General features: G+C 36.2%; 2 protein-coding genes across 4 annotated transcripts; one reads left to right on the forward strand and one right to left on the reverse strand.

Annotated features, from left to right (window-relative positions):
- Positions 1–1,208: 1,208 nt before the first annotated feature.
- Positions 1,209–23,955, forward strand: LOC113493084 (transcription factor SPT20 homolog). Of its 2 annotated transcripts, XM_026870901.1 has the most exons (6): positions 1,209–3,870; positions 19,182–19,296; positions 21,796–22,002; positions 22,461–22,697; positions 22,931–23,134; positions 23,390–23,955. In XM_026870901.1, the coding sequence occupies exons 1-6, from the start codon at positions 3,860–3,862 to the stop codon at positions 23,543–23,545; spliced, it is 930 nt and encodes a 309-aa protein (XP_026726702.1). In that variant the 5' UTR covers positions 1,209–3,859; the 3' UTR covers positions 23,546–23,955. The 2 variants fall into 2 exon arrangements, with proteins under 2 accessions (XP_026726702.1, XP_026726701.1); XM_026870900.1 differs by lacking the exon at positions 1,209–3,870 and having other exon boundaries at positions 18,152–19,296.
- Positions 23,951–27,870, reverse strand: LOC113493082 (keratin-associated protein 16-1-like). 2 transcript variants are annotated; one of them, XM_026870898.1, is made up of 6 exons: positions 27,416–27,870; positions 27,259–27,265; positions 27,121–27,180; positions 26,542–27,021; positions 24,260–26,452; positions 23,951–24,181 (listed from the first exon to the last, which is right to left on the reverse strand). In XM_026870898.1, exons 4-6 carry the CDS (start codon positions 26,786–26,788, stop codon positions 24,141–24,143), a joined length of 2,481 nt encoding a protein of 826 aa, XP_026726699.1. In that variant the 5' UTR covers positions 26,789–27,021; positions 27,121–27,180; positions 27,259–27,265; positions 27,416–27,870; the 3' UTR covers positions 23,951–24,140. The 2 variants fall into 2 exon arrangements, with proteins under 2 accessions (XP_026726699.1, XP_026726697.1); XM_026870896.1 differs by lacking the exon at positions 27,259–27,265.
- Positions 27,871–27,921: the final 51 nt, after the last annotated feature.

Genomic DNA, 27,921 nt, shown 5'->3' on the forward strand with positions numbered 1-27,921 from the left:
ACCAAGTTCAATACCTCTTACCTGCAAAAAAACTGTTTACACTGTCTTCGACGCTGCATTATCATGAAAAAGAGGTGAAACACATGACCGTAACAACTTCTTTATTTTTAGTTTCCCTTACAAAAAGGTTTTACACTTTTACTAGGTACTTTTCCGACGTTTCGGTCAGTAGTATCAGTTTATAACGATTAGAAAGTTAACTAAAACATTTTATTTAGTAAAGTTGGATATTTAAGAAGAGAGAGTGCAACAGTTTCAAGTGTTTCTTCATCGGGAGTAGGTAAAGTAAATTGCAACTCTTTCCAACTTGTTGTTTTTTTGTCTGATATTGAAATTGTATAGACCTATCGCGTTTTCGCTTGACTTGATAACGATATTATGTAATATCATGTTAGTTATAATGAAAATCTTTGCAAGGATGCCTTTAAGATCGATGGGTCCAAGAATTGCATATCTACCATCAAGATTCGCAAGATAAGGCAAGTCAAGTGACTTAAGTAAGGAAGGAAGTCTATTTTTATCCAAATAAATGAGCAAATTCTCTCAAGACTTTATTCGTCATTTTTATCGGGTCCTAATCCAGAGACGTTGCGGAAATCGTTAGCGTAATAGTCACTACTGGAACCGACAACATTTTTCCATACAATTGAGCAGTTTTTTATTACAATTAACGTATGAAAAATGTTATTTAGATTTTTTTGGAACTTTATTGGTTTCCTCAGCATAAGAAAAGTTATTTATTGAAATAAATGACAACGCATATCCTTAACACGTTCTACAATAGGTAGTCTAGAAGACAATCACTGCTATAAAGTGATTTTCCACAACGATCGTCATTTAAATGCCAAGCCAATAAGAATTAACATGATCAGACAGACAAACACAACAACTACTGGTAAACATGTTTACTTCGTAATGACAATTGGTATTTGAGGCCTATTACCACATCTTAAAGTAAAACGATTGCTGTTGGAGCGAGATGGAAATCTACGCCAAGTATGTTCTGTCCTGCTTCCTCAACTAGTCCTCTTGCCCAGGTAGGCTTGATAAATTAAGTGTGAGATAAATTAGCAAAGTCACAGTCATACCGGATTCTCAAAAGTGTTTACCTTTACTCTGATACAGCTTTTACAATGTTTGTGTAACTGTAAGCAAGACTTTAACATAATAATTTGGTGTGAGGTAAACATTCAAGAAATTTTTCGCCGTCAACGATTATCGTCTTGATTATTACTTATTGGAGACAGTAAAATTGTACCAACTGGTTGGAGCTCAACCAAGTTCAATATCTGTGCCTTAGCAAGCTTATTAAACAATACATTTGATGTAAACCATTCCTCCAAGATTTAATATTTCCGTCGACTGTCATAATATAACTCATTACTTGACTCCTTATAAAAAGTATTTTCAGTTTTTGTAATCTAAATATATATATTATAGGAGTTATGCCGTACAAGAGGTCGCTGATTTGAAACTAGTTCACTACAATATGGAATCGCTAAATCACAGGAAAGGGAGAATAGTATTAAACATCCGTTCCTTCCCTGCATAGAAAGAGGCTAACAGTGGGAAATCTTCATGCGTTGGGCGACTCAGAAAGAAGGTCCCGGTCTAACAGAAATCTCACACATAAGGCTTAAAAGTATTAAATCATAAATTCAACATGTACACATTCATAATCAAAGCTTTTGCCGACTTATGGCCCAAAGCAGGACGTTGGCCTCTTTCAAATTGCTTTACGACGCTTGATCCCTCGAAGGGTTTATTGCTTGCTTTAAAAATAAGTCTCATGCCCACACGGCACCTAATACAAACCCACGCCGAAACTCGTTTTGTGTTGTGGGTTTACGAACTTTACATGCACTAACATGACATTGCACAGATATATCGAAGCAATTTAAAGGCCCACCCAAATATCGCTAAGTATAAAATCATGGTGAACATTCCTAAAAAATCAGATCCAATACAGTTTATGTCCCTGAAATTATCATGTTATCGCACGTATCCTTATGCATCACTCATTTCGAGCACAATAACGAGCAAAAATATTTATCCTGAACATAAATTGATATTTTACTGCCCAGATATCGCAAAACTATCACTCCTATCGGGCCCGAACGGACTATAAATTTTATAACAACAAAATCGAAACGAGTTGCCGGCTGCATCATCAAAGAACCTGTGATTTATATCACCAAAACGTTTAAAAAGCGCTATTATGTGATGCCAATGATGTAACATGTAAGAAAAATTGTGGCTTGAATTACGTTGAATTTCATTCTCTAGATAGGGAAGAACAAAAACGATTTCACGCAAAGAAAACCTGAGTACAAACAAGTTTGTTGAATAATCTGCGGCATAAAGGGCCAGTTTAAAAATATGAGGTCACGAGGAATTCGGCAAAGAAATTATTCTTGTAAAGTGGTGAGTTGTGGCATAAGGAAACTATTACGTACTGACTATAACCTTACGACAGTCAGTGTATATGTAAGTCGCATCTCAAAAAGAAGCTCATACAGTTAACGAGATGATTAAAATGTCCCTTACCTGTTCATGCTAAATGTTCTCATAATTGGCCGATTGTAGCACATTTATATCTAGCACTCGATCTTATATTTTATTGAACGGTGACAATTACTGCAGAGCTTCGATTCCGGCAATGTTTACACATTCTCCGCTTCCTGTTTAGATCGGAGAAGATATTTGTTCAATTCTCTCTTGTATAGCCCTCTTTCACGGAAGTAGGTTTCCCTCCAAACGAGGAAAATATTAGGTTAATACTAGATTGCTTACACCGGTCAGGTACCTACTTTATGAGTAGGTTTGGCATGTAGAGTGTTTTGCATCCGCGTGCCCAATGGATTCGCAAAATGTTTGAACTTTGAATACCAACAGAGGACCTCAATTAAAACCCATAAAGTTTACCTACTTGTAAGTATTTTAAGGAGGATACATTGCATGCTTTAGGTGTCTTTTGTCGTCCAAAACATGGCTTGGTAGTGTTGAGTATAAATTTACATGGTGGCGCCCACATCTCAGGAAGAAAACAATACATTACATGGTCCATCAAAAGATTTGGGGATACCTACTGATGGCAAGACAATAAGACGCCAATATACCGTGAAGGTGACTTGAAATTGCATACGTATACATGAATGGATAGTTTTCTTAAGACAAGTCGTTCTTCGATCGAGTCAACTAAAGTAGACTATTAACGCTAATAAACGAACTGAAATAAAGACGACTTGGGTTAGTTGGGGTGGCAAAATTACTTTGTAATTGAAATGATGAACTTAGCTACAAATTTAGTTTATTTACAGATGTTACAACTTGTTTATAAACGGAAATTGTGTTTTTCCATTTCTCTGAATGTTTACTTGACTAAATCTGATAAACTTAATTGAATTCAAAACTCCGATACCGCAAAATTTACGAAAGCATAACAGGCAACAAACTTAAAAATCGAAACTAACTAATAACAATCAAACGCATACTTACTTCACTTAATAGCAGTTGATTACAAAGACAATTTTTTGCTAATTACAAAGCAATACATTAGCGTCGAGACATCAAGTCACTATCAAAACTTCCGAAACAAATCAATCGGTGTTCTGTGCGAAATAAATTCGTATTTTACAGAATTGGTTAGTTTCGCACACAATTGCCAAACGTTTCATTTCTTCGGCCCCCCGTGCCTGGCCGGCGCTGCATGTTATAAAGTGCGGAGAAAGCACAGCGGTCGAACAGTCGCGCGCGTCCCGTCCGCCATTGTTGCGTTTAGTCCGTTTCGCGCCCTTTTCTGACGTGCAGTCATTTTAGTGTTGCAAAGTTTAACGGATAATTTTATTTGTGTATTACAATGGAAATGAGGTAAATATTATTTTTATTCTATTTAGTGACGAATTTATGTATGTTTGGGCATATCAAATATTATTTTCGTCCTATCTAAAATTAATAATTAAGTACTTATCAAAAGTTCGATTTTGCCGGTCAAGTATTTTTCCAATTTGAAACTTTTATTTAAACTCTAAATCGATATGTCATGTCACTTAATTTCTAGGTAATGATGAGAAATCAGTCGCTTTCTAGTCGCATTGGCAGTAATAGTGTAGAGGTAATGTTTCGTAGCTCACCTACGTGGTTAGCGTAATTTCTATAAACCAACCATTATACTTACGTTCTCGTGATACAACAGAGTGACTTGTAATTATAGAGTACACGCAACAATACTAGCTATCAATTTTTGGTCATTGCTTTGAAAGCTTACGAAAAACCTCCACAGTTGCCTGAAGTAAATCTCATTTCAATTCAAGAAATAAGGATTTAATAATATTTTTAATACCATTTTAGTGCTTAATACCAATTCGACATTGCGTAAAATATTCAGATTTTTATTTAATTAGTAATCCAATAAAGCAAATTCATAAAAATTCGGAAGAAATATTTTTTGATGCAAACCTTAAAAAGTGACTCTTAACATGATAAATATTTATTTCAAGCCTACTTAAGCTTAGTTCCTCAGCCCCAGTGAGGTAACAGAGATCAATATACATAACTATTCTACTTTCTAATTATTTCCTTACTCTTCGAGCCTGATAAACGTTTAAGATCGCTTACAATTAATATGCGGGACGGCAATATAGTTAGCATAACAGACTAGATTACACGTAACTAACAAATCTATTGATCTTCATTGATCCTGACGTAACTCGCTACCGGTTTCTAAATGAAGCTTGATCTAATAGCTACTGTATATAAATAAAAACGAATTACCTTGATTCCATATTAATGTCTAATCAGAGGACGAATTAAAAAAAAAAGATATTCTATGATAATAAATGTCTCATAATACGCCATAAATATGCATTCCATTTTCAAAAATTGTAACAACAAGAAAGTAGAAATGCCATATTTTTTTAATAGTGAAAACTCTAAGCGACTTATAAAAATGAAAGCTCAAACCTTTTTTTAACACTTGTATTTTAATGTTTTTCTCAAAGGCAATAAAAACGTACTTAACGTATAAAAATGGGTATTTCGACCGAGAAATTCGATATCATGTTACCTTTGTTATGTAATTATGGTCACGAGAGTTCGTGAGCTTCAAAAATCACGTGGCTTTGTTTGTGGTCGTCCACCTTACTGCTATTCAAGGATTTTTTGAATAAATTTGACTATAGTAACACTTATTAACTTACATAATAATATTTAAATGCTTATGAAGTTTCGATCGAAACTAAAAATAAACTGCCTAACGCTAATAAAAATACTTTTCTATTTATAAAGGAGAGCAAATTAAAAAGAAACTGACGAGTGACGACTGTCATCCGTTGCTGAAAGATTGATTAAATACTAAAATGATTGGACGTTATAGGTAATAAGTAAGTTTAGAGACCATTTACGTCCTTCAGCTTATAAAAATCAAAATAATAAAAACGGCTAAAACAGTAGCTCTGTGCCCTTCTGTCTTCTCTTTCCTTCATATTTTAATCTTCGATTGTACCTTCCTACCTAGCTAGACTAGGCAGACTCACATGAGTTCGTTGATACCAACTTCCTGTAGTTAGAATGTCTATAAGATAATGAGTTTCAACATTGTAATTGTCGATTAATAGTGAAAGGTGAATAACCCGTCGTTTGCACTTAAAGAAAACAAGTGAAAATCGCTTTACAAAACATGGAGACGATCAAAAAGTAGATCAATTGCCGTGAGCTGTCAAAAGTTGATCGCTAGCTTTATTTGCGTTAGCTAAGGTAGCCGAAACGTGTCTCTAAATTAATATTTGACGCTTTCCATTCAGCACGCATTAACACAGTTCAAACAGTATGACAGAGTCAAATAAGCTAATTACAACAGACAATAGAGAACAAATTAACATCGTTTTGTTGTCTCGCATACAAAATCGACAATAATAAACAAAGTGAAAGCAAATAACTTGTAATAACATTTTTAGGTCAGCCATTGATCGCTAGATTGAAGTTCTAAAAAATCTATTGTAGCATTATTAATTAGTTTGACGTTATTTGTAATAGTTGCATCAATATTATTGTAGCAATGAACTGGAAATATAAATAAATAGTATTAAGGATATTGGGAAATGGCAAGACTTAAAATATTATTATTATTTTATTAATATATGTCTATTCTTTTTATTTACTGTTATTATTTTATTTTTATAAGCCATCGAAGCACAAATTCAGGTCTTTAGGTATAACATAAGTTTATAGTTTCTTTTTTTAACATAACTTTTCGTTATTCCCTGAAAAGAGTAAAAAGCTAAGATTACAAATTACAAAAAATACGTATGCTAATCAATACTAAATTAACCCAAAAATATACCTATATATTCAGTTACTCAAAACTGACTAGACAAGCCGCAAAAATAGCCTCAACAATGTTTACAATTCAATGGCCTGTCTATGCAATGTTTCCGATGAAGAAAGCGTTTGCGTAACATCTCATAACACTTAACAAGTTCAACTTAGCATGTGCTTTGTATGCTAACGTACGCTTTGTTACGACTACTTTACACCGAACTGCGGTCATTTGCGTGTCATACAAGTGTCTGGGCCACACGACGTCACTTATAAACTTTAATTTTGTACGATTTAATTGTTTTATATGCAATTTTCATGCTATAGAATTAAGATTTATGCGATTATTTAGGTATGTCGCAGAATAGAGGAGAGAACTATCGGTAAAGGTTTTTGGACATTTAAAAATACTACATTAAAACGTGGTAAGAGTTTGGGGGTGCTATTACCAACTGTTAGGCTTCACAGGCATTTTACCAACTTATTTAAAGTAATGTCGTATTGTGTCCCATATTAACTTTACCTACTTAAATTAAACGGGTATGAGCAACTGAACGTACCATGTAGGTCGCTTTAGAACGGTATTTTACCATGGTATTCATATGGTGAGTAAGGCCCTTAACTACAGTATGTAGCCCACGTTCAACCATTGTGTCTACTTTGAGTATTTTACATACTGTTATAATCACATCTTAATGGAACTAGTAAACGTTAACACTTCGTCGAAATAACTTGCGGGTTTCTACATTGTTTTGAGGAGGTATTGTATGAAGAGTTATTTTGAAGAGGTATATAAAACCTTCTTCGTCTGTCTTCTTTTAAATCTATCTCGGTTGAGTTTCTAGGTATTGATTTCTGGACTACTTTTTCATTTAAAATAAGCAGTTAGTTAATCTTGTGGCTACAAGTAATCAGCAGAAAATTACCCAAATAGAGTCGTATTAAATTAAACAAAATTACTTTTCATAAGTCTTACTGCCTTCATTGTTCTTGAGTGTCATTTGCTTGGACGACTCGCAAGCAGGTCAGATCAATTAGGTTGCTCAAAGACATCAAAAGCCTCATGATTCTCGGGGACCATGCAATTCAATGATCTTGAGACCAAATTGTCTCGATTAATCTCCGACGGTTGCCGAATCGGATCGGTCATGTCCATTCGATTTATTCTGGCTACCTAACAAAGGATCGTCGTGAGGACATTGTGCGTAGTTCCTACAACGAAACGATTAGTGTTGTAATCGAGATGCAGCTCTTATCGATAGATGATGAAATCGATTAAGCGCTGGTCTTTAGTAAATCTTTAGAAGCTAATTGTGTATTTGTTAGGGTAATAAGTTTGAGCTTAATGAGGTTGCGGTAGGTCTTTTTAATAGATTTATTATGCTAAGTAAGTGATTAACTGTATGGTCTTTTATTTTCTCGTGTTGTAATTTGAATAAGGTTGTTTAGCAAATTGATAGTAAACTCTCCGTCTACTCTTGGCTGGCAGCCCCTTTTGTTCCTAAAAAACTTAGTGTAATAATTCAAGCTTTTACAAGTCAATGACAACTCGTATAGTTGCTATAGAAAATTACAGGAAACTCCATAATTATGCAGAATTTGGCATTCAGAATTGTTGAAACTATTTGATATCTCTGCATTAGTAGTTGTTGTAGTCCGGAAAATAATATTAACTACGTTTAAAATAATTACGGAATACACGCAACAGACAAAATGCTAGGAATTAGGAAGCTCATACACAAATTATTACTTCACTTTTGTAATCGATTTGTGCGATAATTATAATTGCGGACGAAAGTCATGAGTGTCATGTAACGTGAATTTATTACAAATACTTGAAATATAGCACTGTATTTTATATTTCTTTAAAGAAATTATGAAGCTCCACGGCCTACGCATAGGTAAAAATAAAATATCAGAATTATTAATTTACTTACGTGGCTTTTGTTGCTGAAGCACAGTTAGTACAGACTTTCGCCTTTATGGTTAAACATTAATTACCAAGAGGACTTATTAAGTAAATTACAAAACTAATTTTATTATCATAAAACTAAGCATAAAACACAATAGCCAATTGGACAGCAAGTACAAAAGCAGTATTATGGCATTAGAGAAACCGACTCACTTTCTTTGTAATTGGGTGCAAGTCACACTTGCCAAGAAGGCATAACATTATATATTATACAAGTTATTCACTCTATAATGTTCATAGGCCGTGTAAAGCACAGCGTCACAGCTTGGCGCAGATGCGGGGAGCTGTTACGCAACCTCTGTGTGAAAATGAAAACCGACTGGATTTACGACATCGGTAGCCCGACCAGTCTAGATTGGAGATAAAAATTAACGTGCGTGGTTAACTTGTAGAGAAAAACTACGGTTCCGTGATGTTGTGATTGTTTTCAAATGGAAAATTCGTTGAATGCTATCAAGTTTTTGTGTCCGCTTCCAAATTTTTGTACTTACTATTACCATCGACTTTCAGCTGCATTAAGCAAATGACTATGGAACCTCTATTAACCCAATTTCAATAAGTCAGTAATACAATTGCTCTGATTTCGTTGCAAATAATTATCTGGCTTTGTTGGAAGTGAAGGGATGGACGAGCGGTCGTCAATAATGAAAATGCATTTAACTACAGACTGGAACAATTAAAAACACTAATTTTCTTTAAGGTATTGCGCAATTGTCAGAAAAGATTGGCTCATTGGATATGCACAACAACAATTCTAATGAAAACGTGACAAGCCGATTTCTAGAAGACTAACCTTCAATTACAAGATAATTAATAGGAAATCTCACGCACATTAGACACGTGAGGAAATAGGATGCGAAACTGAAGGCGGGAAAATAGTTGAAAGCGAGTTCCGAAACTCCAAAACCTCGAGATTTAATGAGGATGTCGGAGACACGCGAAGCCAGGTAATTGTAGGCAGAAAACAGTAATCACTATTGGAAACAGGTGGAGAAAACTGAGTGACCCCGAGCTGATTGAAGAGCTCTTTGTTGTTCCTGGAAACTTGTTCAGAACCTCAAGGTTTATGTTTGATGATCTTTATAAGAAGTAGGTAGAAGGAATAGGTAGGTAGATAGGTGGTTAGGAGGTAGGTAGGACGTACTTACGCCCATCAAACATACTATTGGCTTCCTTGAATATTTCACTGGTAGAATATGCTAAGCGACATTGGCATTATTATAATCTACATACCTTGAGCATAGATCTACTTTCATTTTAGAGGAATAATGTCATCGGCCTTTCCAATAGAAATTACTTCAGGGTCATCTCATTCATTAGCTTTTAATGAGGCCAAACCGATACCACATCAACTGTCAAATCTTGCACCATCAGATAAATCATGGGTAGGTACTTAGTGAATTAAATTAACAAATTGGCTGATCAATTCATGGCCGATTTCACAATGGTCATGCGCAGTTGTAAACTAGGGCTGCATTTGTCAATTGTAGTCAGTAGGGTTGAGGTGACAACTGTTCCTTCTCATTTGAATATCAGTTACTGAAAGCTGACTTCCATCAGTTCCTCAACTAACATTTCGACCTTTAGGCATATGACTGTGTAGACTGTTGAATATTATACTCTATAACTATGTCTTATATTTTTGATGGTCACGCATTATTTTTCGTTGAAATCTTACCATGCCTTAAGTACAAATGAAAAACCCACAACTATCAAGCTTATACGGCAAGAACATTTCGTAAAGACCACTCTAGGAAACTTAAGACGGGACTTCGAAGCATAAATCCCATTTAAGTGAGGATGCCGCTCAGACCTTTGGTAACCCTGCCGGAGTTCCACCTGACCCGACGTCGTGACGACACTGACACACATGTCAAACATGTCACAGAACAGGTCCGACTAGATCCTCCGTGTGGTAACTCCATACGATTGTGCGCAAACATTCGGGTAATCGCTATTAATTGGATGATGTAAGTGTTGCATCAAGTTACGGGCTTGTGTGGTTGGACCTTGGTAGGGATTCTTCGAATTTCTAGCCTATTGTCTGGTAACATGTCAATAGACACCTGGTTATAATGCTACTTGTATCAAGACACTAAGTAATTGCTGTAAAATGAGCAATGATTTTGAAAACTGCCTAATAGTATGGTAGTGGCGATTTCTGTCATCGTACCCGTGCAGAATTATTAGCACATGTATTAGATTATGCTGTATCAAAAGTGTCAACTTTTATAGCTGTAGCACGACTCCTGTAGTTTCCACACGTTATAATGACCGGTTTCCATCACATAGGATGCAGATTACATCTTTGGCAATCACATCGAACCCCGTTTATTAAAAGCCACGCATCTTGGCTAATTCTATAAATCGCAGTTTGTATTGAGGGCAGTCGGCAAAATGCTAATATGATGGGAGCGAGTTTCCCGGAGGCGAGCCGCCGATGACTTACGTAACAGCGAGTGCAAGCCGATGCAGAGAAAACGCAGCTGTCAATGCAAGTGGAATAAATATGGATGAAATTCTAGATCGAAAAGATTGAGAGGAAAATACGTGTTACGCAATAGCTTGACTGAAAAAATTACGCAGTATTTTAGATACTCGTAACTTAAGGCAGAATTAAAGAACTCTATCACATGAGGCTCAAACTGGCAAAGCGTTAATATCAACCAACGCAGTCTGGACAAAGGTCTCCCCGAATTACGACACAGCTCATTCTACTCCTCCTCCGCCTTTCGCATCAAGCCCGAGCCAGCTCCGTTTTTAGGACAAGCGTCCTTCGGGCTGAACATCCATATTTTAAAAATCTAAATGAGACATGTATCAGACAGGCAACATGTTCCTAATTAGTACAGTAGTGATCACTGCAAGTCTAACCGGAATTTGCCTCTCACCCATTTCTCTAAGTGAACTTTATAGTTTAGACTTTATCGTAAAATTAGCGCACATTAAATTAAGGTCTAGTAAGTTGAAGGCAATTAAACGAAAATTATTAGTCACTTAAAATTTAAGATTTAAGCGTGTACAATACAGTGTAATTATGCTAAAGTTACACATACAACATAGTGAATATTTAGATTTAGGGTTGTCAAATCTAGTGTTAGAATATTATTCGGCTTAGCTTCATGTCACTTTATTAACTAAACTTTGATACGCGCCCACTGGAATGGGCCGTATATCAGTTAAGTATAAATATCCTATGACACTCACAAATAAAGTAGCTTTCTTTTAATAGAGGAAAAAACAAAATCAATTCACTATTTCTTGAGATTACTTAACTTCTTATGCTAGCATAGAATCGCGAAGGTTAATTTCAGAAAAACCTTTTATTACTATTATTTTTATACCACACAACACCAACTTGTATTTGTTCTATTATTGTCTTACTCTTGCTTGTAAGTAATACAAGGTATACATCGACTAACATCCACACTACTCCCAAATTAAGTTTCAGAACTAGTTATTATGTCACTGAATTCTTACGTGCGTTGTAGCTGATTAATTTGGCTAATGAAGCATCCGCACTGTATGTGAGGTTTGTGAGCATTCTAAAAGGTAACATTCTTCATAACTACGTGAGTGTGGCATGTTATGTGTAACACACTTTCTTTGTTTTCTCCAAGTCACAGTTCAATCAAGACACAATTGAAGCTTCATGAGAAAGTAACTAAGTATTTTGTTGGTTTCTATTGCTACGACTTGACGAAAGCTGATATTAATGAATAGGTACCAGGGCAGAAGGAGTCGACAGTACTTTGATAAGAGTATTTCTTAATTCAAATGAGGTAGGCATTGTTAGTAAGCCAAATTGTCGTTAATAAATTCCAAAACAAAAGACACACGTCTACAACGTAACCCATAGTAGACATGTTAATTAAAGTTCATACAAAAACTTCACACGCCAACGTATTATCACGTAATACAAAAAATCGTTACAAATAACCAGTTAATGACAAAAACGTAACGTGAACGTTATATAATTAACGGAACGTACAACCTTAACGGCTTGCCCTACACGTGCACATTCGGTGTTCACACTCGTGGGTGCGCCGGCGCATTCAATGCGTGGTAAATGGATCATATTAATGTCGTGATCTTGCACACATAGATACGTACATACATACGTACCTATGTATGTGTGTAGGTAGGTGTATCGTGTCGCAGTCGGCCGAGATAAACGAGATTAATCGACCTTTAGTGATAAGATTTGACATCGGCATTTGTTGCGATTTTGGCTGAATGTGCAATGTAACTAATGGTTTGAGATTCTTAATCGGATTGGCATATCTTAAGATTGTTTAATTCGCTGTGAATAATTTGACCACACGTGAAAGCTTGAATACTTTAGTTCAAAGTTACCTAAACTTTAACCAAATAATAACAATACGCATTTACCAAAGGGCACTCGAAAATAAGTTTAAAAAAAACTTGGCGAGGTACAATCAGTGCCAATTAAAAAAACTAAGTCTAGATTCATTACAAGGAGAAGAAAGAACTCTCATGTCACAACACATATTTAACATTTACTTAATTGTGGTTTAACATTATTATCTAAGTAGTTAGGTAATGACATTCTCTAAAATCTTTAAATTATACAATACATTTTGTTCGGAATACCGGAACAATTAACAGATGCAGTGATAAGTAATTTTCGCAAACAATAAAATTATTTTTAAAATAGCATTGTATTCGTTTTTTTAGATGGAAAGATTTAAACAGTTGCTCACATTTGCAAATCTTTGATCTCTCAAAGCCAGTTTTGTTATAAAATAAAATTAACAGATAAGTAATGATAATCCGGAACCGGTTATTTTAAATAACTTTTCTTTCTAAAATACATAGTTAAATTAGTGAAATGACACGAATCATCGCTGTTTTGTGATTAATGCATGTTAATTTGCAAAATTACACATCTATTTTCTTTCTCATTTTAAAATCTTCGGCTTATGCAAAACTATTTAAAACAGTTGTTTTGAAAGACATGCTAAAAGCTATTATGTCTTTAGTTCAATACTCTTTTATAGCTTTGTTTATTTTACGATATCCGGATGTAGGAAAACCTTATAAATTACTTTCGTTTTCCTTTCAATCAAGTATATCGTGGATATTTTACTTTTAAGTTTTAATAATTAATAGAGAAAATGACTAAGCTCAAGCGCATTTTAATAATTCAATTTCATTTATTTCATTGTTCCTGTGTTTTTCTATTTAAATGTTTTGCAAAATAAGGCTAGGTCCGTTTACGATAGGTAAATAATAAAATACTTGACTATTTTACGTGTATTACTTTACAAAGATTTTAGAATGGCAGTCATGGCATCTACAACCATATAGCAAATAGTAGGTACCTCAGCCAATACCTGTAGTAGACAAGTACTAGTCCCTTACGTAACAATGAAAACTCTTCGCCATGATTTATTGGCTTCCCTTTACCTGATCTACTCCACTTCTACACACGCACTACCGAGCTTAATTTCCGCGTACGCCTGTCACATTTCTTATAGCTAACAGTGGAGTGTTAAACAAGGAGGTTATTACACAATCGAAAGTGAAATCTTGACAAAATGTCATATCAGCACGCGATTCCACCGTGACACGCTTCTGTTTAATTAACGTAATCATGGCAGTGACCACGCAGATTGTGGGGACCGAGCTTTTTTGTAAAGGGCGCCTATATAAAGATGAGAGTAGGTACATTATGTCCAATAAGTCAATTACCTCATCATTTACTCAACTTTTAATAAACTACGCAAAAATGAGTGTCCAGAACAAAGTTGACTATCTTTGTTTTTGGTCAAATGAAGTTTGAGAAGAAGAACTCGATGGAGATAATTTAACAGAATTCTAAGGTACGATCCTACTAGCTAACACCTTAAAATAATTATAGATAGAGCTTAACAGTTATAGCTTCTAAGTGTCAAGAAATTAATACCTACAGATACTGCGCTCATTCACGCACCAATTTGAATTTTACTATATTCATAACTGACCTAAAATCGACTATTTAATTGCCTCCAATAGACATGTGAGCAAATATTAATGAATACAAGTATATGCGAACAAATAATTCATTGAAGTTGAATATAAAGGACCACTCCTGCGCGCAATTCATGTGTAGATTGTACTTACCGAATATTTGCATGTTAAAAGATAAATTACTGAATGAAATGAATGGGACACGTGTTCACGATCCTCGCATCCTGGTATGAAAACTGTTTGATACATAAAATATGAATAGGCAATGTTGTAATTGCAATAGCACTTACAGCATTGCCTATTCATGTAATGGGCAATGTTTTGTCCTTTAGCGCTCAGCTAATCTGTCTATTTTTTAAGTACACACTTAGTACGTGAGCCTTTACTAAACACCAATGAAACAGTCTTAGTTTGCGCTCAATATAAAGAAAATGGACCCACTTGAGGAATCTCCTTTCACACACCTGTTAGCTCGGTTTCGGCAGAGGCCAGTAGCCCAGCAGTGGACTATAACGGGCTGATAATAATGAAAAAGCTATACCTTCCTACGTACGTAGTTACACGAGTTTAAAAAAAGATAGTATATAAGTCACACTGCTCGCTCTATTCCCATAAAAACAAACATGTAGAGACTTTCTTTAATAACAATTACATACAGCAAAAGCTCTAATTACTTTTCCTACTGATGTAATACACCAAGTTTCTTTCGTTACACAAGTGTGTACACGCCTTAAAAATAAACGAGTCACCAGTTCTTTTTGTTGCGACATTTATTTCCGTAAGAGATTAAAAGCTGCCAATTCAGACTTAAGTAATAGAGCTTTTAATTTTTTGTTTCTTTTTTACAATTTACAATACTAAGAGAGAACAAACCAAAAGAGATTCTATCTCGTATTTCAGCACAGCCGAAAGCTCTAAACAATGATATATATATTTTGATAATTTGCTATTCATCTTATATCAACCCTAAGCTCCTGACAATAGCGGCTTCAAGAAAATAACAAACTCTGCTTTGCAATATTAGTATAGATAAAAGATTGACAGAAACAAACATTTATAAACCGCAATAGATTCATGTAACTCTCAAATCGTGATCAATTCACTTAAAATTGCTCCAAATTGCTTTACTGCTTATTTGCATAACGCGCAAAATATTTACAAAAATGGCGGAATTCAATAAAGCTGTTGTTGTCACGAAACATTGACGAAACTAATTCGTTGCGTACGTTACAGTTTACGAGACGTTGTGAAGTTAACTTGACAATGAAAGTGAAGCTCATGCGTCATTAGACTGCGCAGTGCGCGTGCGCAGCCTCTTGACCATAACTAGGTAATCGAAAGGAAAAGTGTTTGGATAACATAAATCAAGTTTACTGTCAGACAGAGAGTTTGAAACGGGAAGCTTTGCTTATTTAATGTCTCATATATTACTATAACTCGGTACGCTTTCATAATTATAACGATACGCGAGAAATATTTCAAATTATACAGAGAGTGGAATTCAAGAATTGAGCTGTATGATTAGAAAACTTGCAGACACAAATATTTACGTCAAAAAATAGCCTGAAATATACAAAAAGGACTATATAGACTTCTGATTGTCCAGGCAAAATATAAAACAATTAAAAAGAGCGTATAAATTAAGGTACCCATAATAGTATGTAATTATTACCGAGACAACTGACAGCCCTATATTAATTTGAAAACAATGAGTCATGTTACGCCTGCGCTTGCAAGCAATAGAGCTTTACAGCCTTCGATTAACGAAATTAACACCGGATAACATTGTGTCAGTTTAACTCAAGATTTTGCTTTATAGAATAACAAAAGCGGAACTCAATTAATATTAATGCACGTTTGTAAACGTATTTAAGATGGCGATCAATTTATAATTAAACGTTTGAAAGGCCACCTTTCTCTAAGCTTGAAAACCTAGTATCTAGTTTTAGACGCTTTAGACGGACTCGTGCTCGTTATGAGATATTATTATATTATGATTAGCATTGACTAGTTTTATTTAAAGGTTAATGTTTTTTTATAACAATCGAATCAAACTAGATTTGCAAAGAGATGAAAAGGAAAGCTCATTCATTTGTAAAGTGAGTGTCATGTGTTTTTTTTTATAGAATTGATCATTGGTATTACAATTTATTAAATATCGTATAAGATCCATTCAGTAGAAGATCCATTCCCGTTAAACCTTCAAAGTTTCTCAATTGCTATTTTTGTGGCAATTTTGATACAAATAACTCTTTTTCTGACGTAAAATTACAATTCTACTATAACACATAATTTCCTAATGACTCAGTGAACTACTTAACAGTAACCACAATCTACATCTCTGTATTACATTCTCAGATGAAGTTATAGAAGCGATTGCATTCTGCATTCCGCGGCAACACAGGGTGCATTAGCCAAAACCCGTCACGGCCCGAATGGTCAGCCATTGTTCGAGCAACATTTATTGCGTCGCGTCTGCAAGTGCGGTAGCTGCCAGCTGCCAATACGCAAGATCCCATTTCACGACTCGATGGTTTTGATCGAGAAAGCAGTGTGTTTATTTCCGATTGACAGTATTTCGAGAATATTTGGCAGTAATTGGTAACCACAGACCATAAAAAAGGCGTCTACATTTTCTTCCAGCGGTCAATGACCGGCATGAATGCGGGTTTAAGTATTACTAGCTTTACGCACGCGGCTTCGCCCGCGTCGGTGTTGGTTATATCGCGTTTCCAAGAGAACTCTTCAAAAGTCCGGGATAAAAACTATCCTATGTTCTTTCTCAAGGTCAACTCTATCTCTGTACCAAATTTCATTAAAATCAGTTCAGTGGTTTGGACGTGAAAGCGTAACAGACAGACAGACAGAGTTACTTTCGCATTTATAATATTAGTAAGGATTAGTAAGGATATGCAAAAGTGAACTTAGTTAGTAATTAATACATAAGTGAATTATTTTATTGGAAATAAAACTTAAACGAACTTAATTTTACTAAAACAGTTATAAGTCTCTTAACTAGCGTAAAGAATATCGACCAGCGAAACTGCAATAAAAATAATAAAAGAACACAAAACAATTGATTCACGTTTCTGCAATAAACAAAATGTCAAGTTCAAACCAATCAATATGAAAGTTAAATACAATTGTTAGCTTATAACAGTTTCCTTATTGTTTCAATTTATTGTTTTATTTGCAAAGAAATCAATTTATAACGACATACGTAATGTTATTTCACAAGTTAATGAACTGTCGAAAGTATTGTTATTGTTTGTTTTGCAATTAGGCAGTTTGAAGTGTGGCAGTAGGTTTATGATTGTTACTTGTTTTAATTAGTACAACCGCTATTTCATATGACTTATGACTTTCACTGTATTCATTTAACTCATAATTATTGGTGTAAGTAGTTTTCAGCCATTTGAGCTTGTTTGGTCCTTTGCTACGAATTGTGTAATAATTTTATTACAGGCAATCGCCAAAACCTGCTAACATCCATCATTAACCATGTGAGAAATTACGTAACAACATAAACTATCAAAATAACAAATTTTAGCAATGAACATGTTTCATCATACCTGCTTAATTGCATAAATAAATGCCAAAGGACCACACCTAGGATTACGATAAAGTAATGCAACTTTTCACTGTATATGTAGACATATCTGTCCCACTTAAAGTTCGGACGGTTATGTTCCCCGTATGGGCAACAACGATTCTTTTTCCGGTTATCGACAACTCGTTTTGGAGAATTATGCAATTCAGAATATGATACGTTAACTGACCTAAAAGGAACGAGATATTTTCCATTAACTCTGATATGTATTGCTACGATACTATATCCTAAGTGGTCGAGTAGAAAATGTCTACATATCAGGTAATAAAAAGAGCCAATGATTCGAATAACGACCTTTTTCAATTAGATCTTGTAGAGAAACGCCGATTGATAGAAGCGGAAGAACTCTTTACAACTAACATGACATCCTACAAACCATCTAGCACGAGGAAATCTTATCTATTACTTGAAGAGTTTAAAGAAACAAAACAAGATCCGACGCTAGAATAAATGTTCCTAGTCGGTCTCATCAGTTACGATGCGTGAATTCGAAAGTGCAAGTTTTCTACTTTTAAAGACATCGTCTGCACATAAACGTCAACGCTACATCCTAAACAAGACGCGGACAAGTTCACACATAAATTAATTGCAATACAAACTATCGGAGTTCTATCGGTATGTCTTAGAAATGCGAACCAGTTAGGACAGCATTCCGACTTTACGATAATTGTAGCTATTATCTTGTCAAGTGCCGTAAAATCCTCGTAATTTGGACTAAATACGCAACCTCATTGGTCTCACACCTGCTTCGTGCAAAATAGTTCCGCCGTCATCGAATGAAATCAACTTAAAGTTACACAATATGCCCACCGTCCACGGTGCAGTGTCCGTTTTGGAGAATTGTATTACATAACAGCAGCATGCTTCGCACTTGCTATTTAAAGTTTATAATAATGACGAGGAGAAATTTAATTTAATTCCATCTTCAGACATGATATTGGTGTGGTTAATTGTGAGATGAATGCAGGAAGAAACGAACTGGAGTTAGCATAACCACATGATTATACTTGTAGATTGGAAACGACGTGATTATTCACATTTTGATTATGAATTATACGTACCTACTTTCAAATACAATGTATTTGTGATATCGAACCTAGAAACTACCTAAAAATGTTTTCTAAATGTTTAATGCAAGTTTCATCTCAATCATGAGAAAAAGCAATGTCACCTGAACAAAAATGCAAAATCTATAATTTTTTGTCCTTCCTATCTGTCACTCTTTCTCCAACATGTAACTCGAGGCGGAAGAAGAGGATAAACACATATCTGAATGTCTAGATTTAAACCTTTACATTTGTTTTGTTTCAGGTGGAGGTATTTGTTGACGTTGCTCCTGCTCGCCGTGGCGTTCGCAGAGGAAGATGACAGCATCCCCGATGCCGGCGTTGATGACGACAGTGATGAAGTGTCGCTAAACCAGGAGGTAGGTTTACAACACATTTGTAAGATAGGAATAAAGCGAAGTAAAATCAAAAACTCAGGCTGACCTCTTAAAAATAGGTAATATAAAGAAAAAATCTAGTATCAAAAAGACTTAGTTAATTCATCCACAAAACTTTGTCCATAACTCCTTAACGAAATTAAAAAAAAAGAAGCCGTCCGCTCTCCGACATCCTTCATCTAGGTTCGCTTTCAAGCAATTAGAGATTCAAGATTAATCGATTATTAAGCATTTCATAATCGATAAATCTTACGATTTGGAACCTCCCTGATCACTATGCCTTATTTCCTAGCGCAGACCGCACTACAGTCATGCTCCATATATCTAGTTCCTCCAAAACAAAGCACAAGTAACACAAAATACAAGTGATAGTAATACTTTCTGTTTTATTCAAAAGAGTGAACGTTAACGTTTAATTTAAAAGATATCAATCACAGCTGTAGCAGCCATGTCTTATAATTAACAGCTGATCGAAGCGATCTATCAACAACAGCAAGCGGATTTCTGAGTCACGACTTAGCCTTGCTTCTGTCGCTTTTTTATCTAGAACGAAATCTGGACCTGAAATCTAATGACTCATTTCAGACATTTAGAAGCTTGATTTTGAATTTGCGAAATAATTTCAAATTTTATCTTTTGTAGTAAGGTCAGATCTATATTAGCTATTATGTGATCACCTTCATTGAGATTCTCATTTTTGTTACTGTTTATTTAAAATAAACTACAACTCAAAGTAGCTGCTAGTCTAGTATAAGCATCAGTCGATTCAGACTAAGTGGATCAGAATAAAAAACAAAGCACTTTGTAAGTTCAACGCCTTCAAGAGCTCCTTGAACTTAATACAAGTAGGTGCATCATTACAACGCTAGTTACGAAGCACATATAAATTCAATTACTCTAAAACAAATAAAAAGCGCAGAGCAATAAAAACAGAGAAACAGTAGCTGTAGCAACAGAATCAGTTTCCCCGCTTAAACGACAAATCGTGACCAAACGCGTTGAGTGTTACAAATCTAAAGCACTCTGTTACACGATGTTATTTTTATGCTTTATTTTATTTTATCAGGGTAATGTCCGTCTCACAAGGCCGTTGGCAACACTAGTGAAAGTCGAAAGTTATTCTATATTTTATTCTTTTTTTATGTCTGCTGTATCTATTGCCGTGCTCTTGCACATACGGGATTAAATGTTTTAATCAAAATTAAAAAAGAAAACTGAGGAAATTATTGTTATACTTCCAAAGAAATGCAAAATCGTACAAATTTGTGACCACCAAAATAGTGTCGCTTCACTCTGGAAATTAGTCAATAACCTTCTCATCCAAATACCTATAATTATTGTTGTAAGTAGGTACTATGAAAAGTTACGAAAAGTTGTCAACTTAGGATATTATGAGCATATCCACATATCGTATCGCAGTCTATTTTTTCTGCTTTCTTCGTATTCCATGACGAGGTCTTTTCGCTTGCAGTAGAAAGATAAGCTCATATAATTAAGGAAATTAATCATTAAGAAGTTACCTAATTCACGCAGAATGCTTTAATTTTTCCGGAAACATATATATCATCTGTTTTATTACATTCTCATACTACTTAAGTTCTCTTTTGTTTTGTGTAATCGCGTGGGAATTACTCAGAAGTAGTAGTCTGGTAGTAAAACAAAAATGTTGCTAACATTGGATGAAAAACCGTGAAATCGAACTTATGGAGCTACGTAATGTTGGTGAAGACGGTTACGAGTAAGTTTAATCTGGTAAAACTGCTAATTGTTCTAGTCAACCAATTTGTTTTGGTACCGTTAGTTTATTTATTTATTTTGTACTACACAAAGCTCATATCCGTCCGTGTCCGTTAGGTCTTTGGTGTCGAATACGCGAAAGCAAAATCATATATTACATTACATTACATGCATTGGCAACTCCTGACCCTCAATGTAATTGAACTGTTATAAAAGAACAAATCAATGTATCTGACTGAAAGTCTAATTAAGCATTAAAGAACCTCTCACCCGGATCCGTCTCCATGTAACAGTGATATAATACCCGATACCGACACATTGCCGTCGTCTCGCACGATCGCACTTCACCGTCATTTTTTCGCCGCCATAATATTACAGCAATGAAATTTGCACGCGTCGCCAACAATCGAAACTGTTTATAATACAAATTATACGTCGGTAATTGCGTAAATTATGTAATTTCACTATAACCGCTAGACTAACTTCCAGTTTTTTGTCGATTGGCTTCATAAAAACTGAATATTCGCAACTTTAATTGTCCGGAAAAATAATCGGTAAGTACGCGTTTTTTTGCCGCGCGTGATTGTATTGTCACATTAATTATACGTGTCGAGTGATAGAGTCCAAACACCTGCATTTAATTTTCAATTATACTATATGTTAACACGCAAGATCCTATCTGTCTATGGTAGTGGTAGATACTCTTTGCAAATTTCTTACATCATGACTCTTGTTACATTTCAGGAGTCCCGCAACCTTCGGCCGCGAGCATACACCCCCACAGCATATAACGCACTACCCAGCGGCTTCAGACCTACTGCATCCCTGGCTGAGCTAGCCGGCTACCAGCGCCAGGAACAGCAGGAGCAGCAGTACGTGCTCCAGCCTAGGCCGACGCAGCAGCAACAATATGATGAACCGAGACCGACACAGAGGGCACCTCATAGAAAGGTAAGACTTAATATACCAACATTAAACTAGCATATAATATGCATATCATAAACTAGCTGTTGCCCGCGACTTCGTCCCCGTGGGTAGATGATATATGTTATGATTTAGGTATACCTGCCCGGGTTTTTTCACACTTTCCATTATATCTTAGCTCCTATTAGTCGCAGCGTGATGGTTTATAGCCTAAAGCCTTCCTCGATGAATGGCCTATTCCACACAAAAATAATTTTTCAATTTGGACCAGTAGTTCCTGAGATAAGCGCGTTCAAACAAACAGACAAACAAACAAACTCTTCAGCTTTATATATTAGTATAGATAGATAACGAGACTCGAAAAGTAGTTGTTTAAAAAAAAATACAAATCTTAGATTGTGTATCCTTTGTGCCAACCCTGGACAAATCACGTCGCAATCCATCGCTCGATGATAATTTAATTACCATTAAATTTCCATCACCAGGACCAGCGCCCCGCAAGACTGCAGCAACAACCAGTCCAAGAAGTGGAAGAAGAGCTTGAAGATGAGAAAGAGGAACCAGACCGTCTGTCCCAGCTCCTGCAGCAATCCAAGTTCAACTGCGTGAGCAAGCCCAGCGGGTACTACGCCGACGAGGACCTTAATTGCGAAGTCTTCCACTACTGCCAGGACAATGTCAAGCACTCCTGGATCTGCCCTGAAGGATTCACTTTCCACCAGGTATTCATTGAGAGAACTGCTTGGAAATTTCCAAATTACATCGTTATTCGCGTGTAATTTAGAAAGAAAACTGATTAACCTGTCTCTACAAATCCAGTTGCTTAACTATGAAATACTACTATCATTATCTATATTATCACTTGAGCAACTCTACAGGGTTCGACTTATTTATCTGTCATCACTTATGCCATGTTCTCTTTTGGCACAACTCAACAAGACCTCATCTTTCACAGGTACATCTGATTTGCATGCCTCCTACGCACGACAGCATCTGCCAGAAGTCATCTAAGTACCACTTCGTCAATGAGTACCTGTACCGACCCATCAACGAGGAGGAAGTCCAGAGGAAGCCCAACGTGTCCCTCAAGTACTCCGACAGGTACTACCCCTCGGAGGTCTACAGGGATGACAGATACGACCAGGAAGATGAGGAGGAGGTAAGACACGTTTTATATATAAAATGATAAGCTATAAACCTAAAAGTTCGATGTTTGTGTTTAACTGTTAACATAAAGTTGACAAATTTAGCATTAACATGGCATAAGCTTACAGGAAGCTACAATAGAAAAATAACTGTGTAATAAATATACTTAGTACTGAAAATAGTAAGCATAAAGCTGCAGCTAAAACTTGCGAGAGGGACTTCATCTATTTTTAAAAAGGAAATATCTAAACTAAAGTTCAATTTCCAGGAGGAGGCACCTCGCCGCCAGCCAGCGCCCGCGCAGCTGCAGGCCCGGCCCGTGCAGAGGCCGCAGGGCGCGCCGCAGGTGTTCCGCTCCGCCGAGGAGGTCAACATCCCTCTGGTGCAAAGGCGCCCACAACGCCCCTACGACTTCGACTTCTAAGCCGCCTCTCCCTTTAGAAGCCATTGATCGTCGGTTATAAGCTCTATCGTTAATTTAATAAGCCATTTCTACTCAGTGGGTCTTTTCAAAACCAAGTATTTTAGGTTTTCTAAAAACTTTAACATCTTTAACACCTCATTGTGTTACTCTGCAAGAATCGATCTAAATTATATTTGTATACAATTATTTGAGATTGATTGTCGTCAATAAAAGCCACTGATACGTTATGTAACCAACAATTGTTGGAATACGCGGATTGACGCCTATTTAAAATGACTTATCATCACATTATGAAGTTAAGGTTAAGTTTTAATTAAACTTATTTATGTTTCTGTACAATAAGTCACAAATTAGTTGTAAGCTAGTCTTTGCGTAAACTAAATAAGTGAAATAAAAAAGTTAAAATTGTATTAGGTATCTTTTATTTTATATCCTTTCACTAGGTTGCGATCCAAAATATTGCCTCAATATAATTTTAAATGTCACCTTTTGTGTCCGTTACGTAACAAACACCATTTTAGTTTTACCTCGCTGTTCATCCATAGAAACTTTGGTTATCATTCATATCCACCCTTGAATTTATTTATATTTGTGGTTAATAATAAAATCTGTATTTGTTGAGGTCGTCTGATTGTGCTAAAAAATAAATGTTACTTGACTTATATACCGAAAGTAAACGTTACTACAAGAGACGTAAGATTTAAGAGTGTTTACCTCCTCTAACTTTTAGCTTCGTAGCACACGTGGTGCAGTCACAGTTTTTATCACAAACTGTTTCTTTATCAGCAAGTTCCCTGGCTACCATTCTTCCAAACTGGTCATCTAAAAATGCTTCATACTCTGCATCTACCATGTTATTTTCCATAAAGCTTATTTTAGTGGACGAGTATTGTGAGTTGCATTTTACGCAGCTTGAATTGGGGCCGTGCTGCGGTACCTTAAAGCTTTCGTTGCTGCACCTCGCACACGGTGGCTCGGGTCGCCTACACGGTGGCAGGGGCTTTAAGCATGGTGGCTGGGGTTGTATACACGGTGGCACGGGTTTTATACACGGTGGTAGGGGTTTTATACACGGTGGCAGGGGCTGTACACACGGTGGCAGAAGAGACCTACACGATGGCTGGGGCGACCTGCACGGTGACTGGGGCGACCTGCACGGTGACTGGGGTGACCTGCCCGGTGACTGGGGTGACCTGCCCGGTGACTGGGGTGACCTGCACGGTGACTGGGGTGACCTGCACGGTGACTGGGGTGACCTGCACGGTGGCTCGGGAGGCCTACACGGTGCCTCGGGAGGCCTACACGGCGGCTGGGGCGGTTTCATGCAAGACACCGGTTCTTTGGGCACACTATCGAAGTAAGGGCATAACACTTTTTTCACAGCTTCACACGAATGTTTACAAAATTCTTCGGTACTCGGTTTAGGCGTTATTGATAATTTGATACCCAGCATTTTTCTATTCATACTGTTTGACTGGCAAGGCCCCGAACATAGTGTGCTACTGTGATACTCGAGAAAGTCACAACCACTTCGTTTTATCGGACACTTTTTTGTACATGGTCCGATACAAGGTTTATTACCAAGATCTTCTAGAGATTCAGATGATTTGGAACATGACGCACTACACGAAGGTTTTTTCTCAACTTTCTTCTTGCAGCATGATTGAGAAGCTTTACAAGGATCAAATGAACATCCTGTATCTTCAGCGGACTTACAAAGCAGCACTGGAGAAATACATTCCTCTGAGGATTTTTTTTTGCAGAGTTTAGGGCAAGACTTGTTACTAGTTTCATTTGCGTGCTTTTTTAGACATTCTAATAACGAAATAATACTCTTGCTACTGCATGATGTGTCAGAAGAGCATTTAGAAACGTCTTTGTGCTTATAGCAAACAGGCATTTCATCCTTTTTGCCACTGCTTTTTGACCCTTTAGGCTCTAATCCTAAAGATTGTTTACAATGGTGACAAAGATTTTTATTTGAGGAGTCAGAAGGACAGTCTATTAAACAGACAGATTTACTTTTTGTTTTTTTACAGCGAGGGCATTCAATTTTCTTTTTTTCTTGGGTCTTAAGTACTGGCTTGCATGGTATGCAAATGGCCTGATTGGAATCTTTAGAGTGTTTGCAACATGTGGGCAAGCCTATTTTCATACAACGTGGGCAACATTCCTTTTTAGTCATGCAGCAAGATCTTTTACGGTTGCCAATGTTTTGAATATATGACCATGCCCGCTGTATTATGTTATCTGTGTCGGAAGATTTCTGAGGTTTCGGTGCAGAACAAGGCTCCTTTTTCTTGCAGCGATCACAAGTGCGTTTGTGCTCAGAAGTCAATTGCGTAAGATAAACCCGTGCTTGTTCAAATAAAGCCTCTTTGCAAGAAACAGACTCGTTTGAGCCAGTTGCGTTTAATCTTTGACAAGAGGGCCTTCGCGGAGGTGCCTCGCATCGAGGGCATTTGCTTTGGTGTTCTTCGGCAAGTTTTTCCAGATAGGCCTTCGCTTGTTGGAACAGGCCTTCTATACAAATACTAGTGATACTAGCATTTTTGTTGCATTGATTGCAGCGACCCGAACTCATTATTATTAAGCTCTTGTGGTTTTGAATATTTTTATCGTCTGAACATGCGCATGTGTTCTTAGTCGGAGTGTTTTGATCAGCCACTTTGCCTTGATTCCTTTTTACAATTTCTTTTTGCGCTGGCTTTTTGTCCTTGTTACAAGCAAGCACTGGACAATTTTTTTCACAGACCTTGAGCCCTCTCCACTCGCACCGTTCACAATGCCTTTTATTATCAGTCTTTGTTTTATGAAATATGAAACGTAAATTATCGCTGGAAGTGCTCTGGTCTTTGTGGCTGAATGTTTTTTCGATGCTTGGGGCAATAAATTTAGTAGTGATAGCTAAAAAGAAAAATAATAGTTAAAATCAATTCCAGTCCCAATAAACCATAGTAATGATATTTGCAAGCCGACGCGCGACGCTTCGTTACCTGGTTTCAACAATGTTTGAGTCGCTGTTTCACTTCGAGCTGAGTTGACAGCTGCTTTTACGATATTGGGCAATTTCCCGTCAGGTCTGGATATTGTGACGCTCGAAGGTAACTGGGCTTGTTTGGTTTGGTTATTTTTACTAAGACTGGTCGGAGTTTGAAAAGAATTCACTACCGTCGAATATGATTCAGTTTTGATGACATACTCTTCCTCATAGTATTGCAGTAGTTGATCATCATCATTCATCTCTCGCAAAATGAAATATCAGAAGCTATAATTTTGATTATTGTTCTGGATCAGTTCTATATTTTTAAATTTTCTATCAATGCTCCCCATAGTTGTTGCTATATTAGGATCATAGATGTACATTTTCTGTTTTCTGTTCAGACTACGCACCGCATGTAAATGAAGTTTCGCATTTCTGCTGCACGTCATGTTACTTGTTTTCAATATCACATTTTTGTCGTCAGAGGAAGAAACTGAAAATTAGACGTCAACAGAATTATGATCTTTAGCTAATAAAAAATAATTTTGTTATCCCTACTTAGGTATTTCATTTTTAGCAATCACAAACTTACGGAGCTGAGTGACTCGCATTACTATTTTGCATATTGTTAAAAACGCCGACTTAATCTTATCTAGAAAATACCACAAGCAGTTTACTGTAAATGATTTGGCAAGTTTTGTTAATTTACTTAGAGAATTTCGTTTCTCACATTGGTGCTGAAACACAAAAGAATTATGAAGAAATGTTAAAAATTTTATTTTAAGGTAGATATGCTTAATCTACCTAAAACTATGATCATACATGCTAAGGTAGATTGTTCTAGGTAAACCTGGTTGGTACCTACGTAAATATAGTCATCAACTTACCTCAATCAAATTGGTAGAACTGTCGGGAAAATTAGATTTTTTGCTTGAAAATAATAATAACACAATTAAATAAAGAAATTGCAGTAAATTGTAGTACTCATAGCAAGTAGAAATGCCAAACTGTGTTAGGTTGACAACAAGAAAATGCGCTAAGGTGTGCTGGAAAACTAATGAAAGAATATATAAATAGGCAATAAAAGCTCCTCCAATTATCAATAAAAATGTTTGACAGGCAAAACCATTTCCTAATGTTTTACATATGAAACTTTTAACTTTCCAATTTCTAACTATGTACTTCCGAGCAATCTGAAACTTTTTGTGTATTTTTTGCATGAAATATTAGTCTGTTTGAAAAATTAAGTCGTTATGGTAACTGATATGAAATTAACATGATAATTTAAATGGGTTTTATCCGTTTCTTTTGATATTGATAACCCATCGCGTTTTAAACAGGCATCATCTGTCAAACTGATTAAGTCATTTTGATACAGGACAGGCAAACAACA

Source organism: Trichoplusia ni, chromosome 4, assembly GCF_003590095.1.
Source record: "Trichoplusia ni isolate ovarian cell line Hi5 chromosome 4, tn1, whole genome shotgun sequence".
Taxonomy (NCBI): Eukaryota; Metazoa; Arthropoda; class Insecta; order Lepidoptera; family Noctuidae; genus Trichoplusia; species Trichoplusia ni.